This window comes from Nanorana parkeri, unplaced genomic scaffold, assembly GCF_000935625.1.
Source record: "Nanorana parkeri isolate BGI_ZX_2015 unplaced genomic scaffold, ASM93562v1 scaffold517, whole genome shotgun sequence".
Lineage (NCBI taxonomy): Eukaryota > Metazoa > Chordata > Amphibia > Anura > Dicroglossidae > Nanorana > Nanorana parkeri.
Window position 1 is genome coordinate 35,176 of NW_017306785.1, and position 5,362 is coordinate 40,537.

General features: G+C 37.3%; 1 protein-coding gene across 1 annotated transcript; it reads left to right on the forward strand.

The window, feature by feature from the left end:
* Positions 1–1,988: 1,988 nt before the first annotated feature.
* LOC108790964 (C-X-C chemokine receptor type 3-like) lies at positions 1,989–3,638 on the forward strand. The gene is made up of 2 exons (XM_018561324.1): positions 1,989–2,093; positions 2,536–3,638. The coding sequence occupies exons 1-2, from the start codon at positions 1,989–1,991 to the stop codon at positions 3,601–3,603; spliced, it is 1,173 nt and encodes a 390-aa protein (XP_018416826.1). The 3' UTR covers positions 3,604–3,638.
* The last annotated feature ends 1,724 nt before the right edge of the window (positions 3,639–5,362 follow it).

Genomic DNA, 5,362 nt, shown 5'->3' on the forward strand with positions numbered 1-5,362 from the left:
TATATATATATATATATTACATATATATACATACATACACACACAGTACATAACTGTGTAGAGGCAATGTATGAAGATGTGACTACTGTACATTTAAATTACTATAAGCTACATATATATCATATAGTTTGAATTTCTTCTGTTTATCAATGAATACCTTATCTTGACTAAATGGTATAACATTGTAAAAAGATATGGATATAAAAGTGCCTTAAAGGTTCATTGCAGTCAAAACTCATGTTTAAATTTTGGATAAATGTTGATAAGTTGAATCTGACAATAGCCCACTAGCTGATAGGGATACATCATCCCAGCTCCACCCACAAGCCATGGTTATTACAAAGGGGTATTTCTATCCTTGTGTAATTTTTTAAGGTCTCTTTGTCAAATGTCTTATTAATGTAACTTTTTTGGGAAGACACATAATCGGTTTTGCAAATAAGGTCATTACTTTCCCTGTTCTGTTACCTTTGTGCATGTCCTAAAAGTAATCTTTGTGTTCTATGGTAGGTTGTTATTGGTTGCTACAATTTTGACATGTGGCATGCTAACATTCTACAGACAGCTGTATATAATTATAAATAGCTCTGGATACATTTTCAAGTAAAAATAAGCTAATAATGAAAAACTGAGTGACTGCAAGTTTCCTAGTTGCCAATCAACCGTTTTCACACAGTTTTTTACATAATTGTCAAAAAGGTACATAATAGTAATACATACAATCAAAATTAAGTGTTGCTTTTTTTTTTAATACACTACCTAATTAAATTAAAAAGTTGTCATAAATAAGTGTAATCAATTGAAGAACACTGGCAGAACATTATTAAATGGAATCATCAAAAAGCTTTATAGTTACATATTCCAATTTATGGAAAGGATCGCTCCCCATGATCAAAGAAGCTGTAGAGTTATTCTGTATTTAGGTAGAACTGTTCAGCTATTTTATCCTTTTCCAGGTAAAAGTCCTAGCTAAGGGTACGCACCACATGTTGCCTGATATTACCCTTATTACTCAATATTTAGGAAACGTCTTACCCCCCTCACCCCTTACAGAACAATGCCCACGGTTTATCCGCCAAACCAATAAAAGTGCTAGTATTGGCATGCCCACCAGGCAGGGTAAGAGAGGAAAGATGGACCTTATCTCCAATAATGCAGGGTTTAACCGTGATATTATGCCCTTAGTGACCACTTTCGCAAGGTGCATGTAAACATGTTTTTCTAGCTAACAAAGGTAATAGAAGGCACTTTATAGTGTCTGCCGATAGAATGGACTTTAACTTGAAAATGTTTAAGTTGGCTGACAAATTTGCATCAAATTACATTCCATAGAGGGCTGCAGGCACTGAGGGCTCAAAAACACATATTGACTTGCTGCGGCTACTAGGATGGTTGCTGAGATCAAGTTTTATCCAGGGCTGCCAAACTGAATGAAACAATTATTTAACAATAAAAAAAAGATCAGCTATAGACTCCTAGTGCTGTAAAATAAGAGAGGGGCAGTGGGTCACATGCTCACGCATAGCCAAAATTGCAGGGTATTTCACTTCGTTCCCCATGGCTGAATAGAGCAGCTAAGAATGAAGGAAAGTTGAGTTTATATTGCTGTGGACAGGAAGAACCTGAATGGGCAAAGGAAAGGTGTACCTTAAAAAGAGGGTATCTGCGAACATCTCATTTTCTTTTTTTGACAGAATGTATTTATACAAAGTTAAAAACAATGCTTAAATAAAGTGGTGATGAATTGTCATTCATCACTGCCCAGCTGAAAACCAACCTTTTGTATGTTAATTTTTTGTAATGTTTTCTGGCTCCAATAATATTGCAGTTACTCTACATTGGTTAAAGCCAAAATCAAATAATAGTTTTTTTTATCAAACTGGATATAGTGGGGAAAAATAACCTCTATAATTTTTCTAATGTTGCTTGGGATTCCACTGGGAAGATTTCCCCTCACTTTTTACCTTTGAAACACCAAAAAAAGGGGAATGGTGGTCACCAGATTTGGAAGCCACAAACAGCAGAAGAAACCTCAGACGTTCCAAGATTACTCAACTCTTCTCATTTTTATTGCAGTCTTTCGGCAACAGGAAGTGACGCTGTAGGGCTTTAAATATATTAAACATGTACCTACTAGAGGGCCCACTTCCAGTGTTGGAAGGTCTAGGTTAGCTGTGGCTATTCCGTCCCACCTGCATATATCTTATCTGCCACTTCTTCAGGGAATTGCGGCACTCCTCTTCGACCTTTGGGTGGCCACTGATGCATATGCACTGGATTAACGTTACCCCAACATGGGGCTCTGTTTTTAGCATGGCATGCACCATGCAGTGTATACACAAAATAATGTCTATTCTGCAAGTCTCTTCTGCCAAAGTTTACCTTCTAGAAACTTTTTATTTCATGAATTCAATTCTGCTTTAAAGCTTTGAAAAATGTAATGAAATATGTGTACCTCTCAAAGTGTGTCAGGACTGCTCTGTGTTGCTTGTTATATCATAATTTGTTTAATCGTTCCATTTTGTTGACTCTCAGGTGGATTTTGAGAACATCACTTTCGGATATTCACCATACTCTGACATTGAAGATGTCACTCCCTGCAACCAAGAAGAGACCAAGATCTTTGACAAACGTTTTGTGCCAGCGTTTTACTCCATCATGTTCATCCTTGGATTGCTGGGAAATAGTCTGGTCATAGTGGTCATGCTGGCTCAGCGTAAACAGAAAATACAGAGCACGGATATGTTTATTTTACACCTGGCTGTTGCTGACATCTTGCTGGCTGTCACTCTCCCATTCTGGGCAGTGCAGACAACTTCAGGTTGGATTTTTGGTGAGGCCTCTTGTAAAATTGTGGCATCCGTTTTCAAAATCAACTTCTACGCTGGTACCTTTCTCCTTGCCTGTATCAGCTCTGATCGCTATTTCTCAATAGTGTTTGCTGTCCAGATCTACAAGAAGCACAGGCTACACCACGTACACTTGAGTTGTTTAGTTGTTTGGATCACCTGCATTCTACTTTGTATTCCTGACGCCTATTTTTATTCTGTTAACTTTGAGGCCCGTACTAATATGACTGAGTGCGAGCCTTTTTTTCCTCAGTTTGCATCGAAGAAGTGGAAAGTAGGCATGTCATTTTTATATCACATCTGTGGCTTCTTGCTACCTTTTACTAGTATGCTGTTTTGCTATTCACATATTGTAATTACGCTGCTTAAATCCAAAGGGTTTAAGAAACAGAAAGCACTCCGCCTAATTATTGCTGTTGTGATGGCCTTCTTCTTTTGCTGGGCACCATATAATGTTGTGGCCTTCGTGGACACCCTGAATATGCTGGGTAGCTTTGAAGCTAACTGTAGCTTTCAAAAAAACATTGACATTGCATTGTCCATTACTTCCGGTCTCTGCTACTTTCACAGTTGCTTAAACCCAGTGCTCTATGTTTTTATTGGAGAAAAATTCAGAAGTAACCTAGCCGAGCTACTGGTTCACACAAGAATGTGTCCATATCTCGCGGCAAAATTTGTCAGAAGGCGAACACCTTCAACAAGGTCTTCTACATGGTCAGATTCTGGGGATACATCTTTGTCTGGAATTTATTAGAGAATGAAAGGGGAGACAAAAAGGACTGCTTATGAACAGAGAGGAACAAGGAAACAAAGATTTGCTCCAGTCGCAATACGTCTGAGCTACGCCTACAACTTTTTTAGAGCAGAGGGCCTAAATTTTGAAGGACCCTCTCTGGGCTAAAAGGTAAACTGGTATCAGCTTATGGCTCTTCCTCAATCAGGATACCAGCCCTATATGCCAACTCCATATCCTTATGGACGGAGTCACACAATGATGAATGTACTAGTTTGCTGGTAGATTTTTACATGCCAATTGATCAGCAATGGCAGGTAAAATGGCATATCTGCGAATCTCTGCAAATTGTGAAACAGACCAATTCTAGCCTAAGTTCCCTTGAACGTAGCTGATGCACCAAAAGAACCAAATTAAACACAAACACACATTTCTAGGACAGACTTTTAAGTTGTTATTGTTAAATGACTGCCTTCATGCTCTGGCCCACAGAGAAACAATATGTATAATTTGACTTTTCTGCAGAAGAAATTAAATTCTAAGCTTCAGTAAAAATGTCTTAATGGGTGAGTGTGAGTTTGGAGGAGTGGGATTTCATCGGCAGACTGTATTTGAATGCACACTGCCCTAGGCAACACCCACAAGAACTGAAAGAACTGAAATCCAGTAAGTAAAAGGGGTGGGCCAGGGATGGTCAGGCCTAGGAGGAAAGAGCTAAATGTTATGGACATCCTTCAGCCAGGCAATGAGGCAGGCTCTATCTGATTTCTTTAGCTTCTAACGCACATCGTGAGAAGCTCAGAGTGTGTAGTGAAATCAGAATAAGCAATTTCCGTACAGGAGAGGAGCATGTACAACTATGCAAGACTGACGGCAAGGCTGGAGTTTAGCTTTATAAGGAATAGAGTAATTTTGCATATATTTTCTTTATTCTGAGGGTCAGAGCTAGGACATTTCTAAAAAAAGACAAACTGTTTATATTCAAAAGATTGTATATGGATATTTTGTATTCTAATATTTTTAGCCAGAAGGTAGAGCTCTAGTGTCCGTTTCACATGTTTAGCTGTGTATCCTAATAAACTTTGCGGAAAGAAGCCAGTTGTTTACAGAGCTTCATAGCTCAAGTTTGAATTTACACACACAAAAGTAGTAACGTATTCCTCGAAGTCTCTCTCCCACTTGAAATGGTTCTATCTGAGGTTTCATTTTGATACTGAGTTTCTGAAAGTAGACATCTAATGCTGTGCTATTTAGTAGGGATGTTCAGATGACAAGTACCGTATTCGGTACAAGTACATGTAAAGATACATACAAAACAAATATTTTATTTAAATAATATAGCAAACATCAGTGTAAAATATATAATCTTAAAAAATATACATTAAAAAGGCCCAAAACTATTAAAGGATTCCCTTAAATTTAAAGGAAATAAATTGGCAAATAAATAAATTGGCAAGTTGAAACCTCAAGAAACAACTCATCTGTGCAAAAAGAAAATAAATATATTTATTTATGTCATAATATGCTATTTTTTTTTATATGAAGTATTTTTACACTTAGGCAAGCTGTGTATTATTATATTTAGACAGATTTTGATTTTAATAAATGACAATAGTTTAAAGAATAACCTGTAGAACAAACTGTTTTGAAGATGTTGTAAAGGGATAACAATGTCCTATGATGACTTGGTGTTAGGGATGTGTCTGCAGGTGGTAATATTACTTTTGTTGTCATGTGTTCATGTTGTAGCATAGAGATATAAAGTGAAGTGCAACCTTAT

Coding starts and splice junctions, on each gene's coding strand:
- LOC108790964 (XM_018561324.1), top strand. CDS start 1,989: ATGGTGGTCACCAGATTTGGAAGCCACAAACAGCAGAAGAAACCTCAG. Junction 2,094..2,535: donor CAGTCTTTCGGCAACAGGAA/GTGACGCTGTAG, acceptor GTTGACTCTCAG/GTGGATTTTGAGAACATCAC.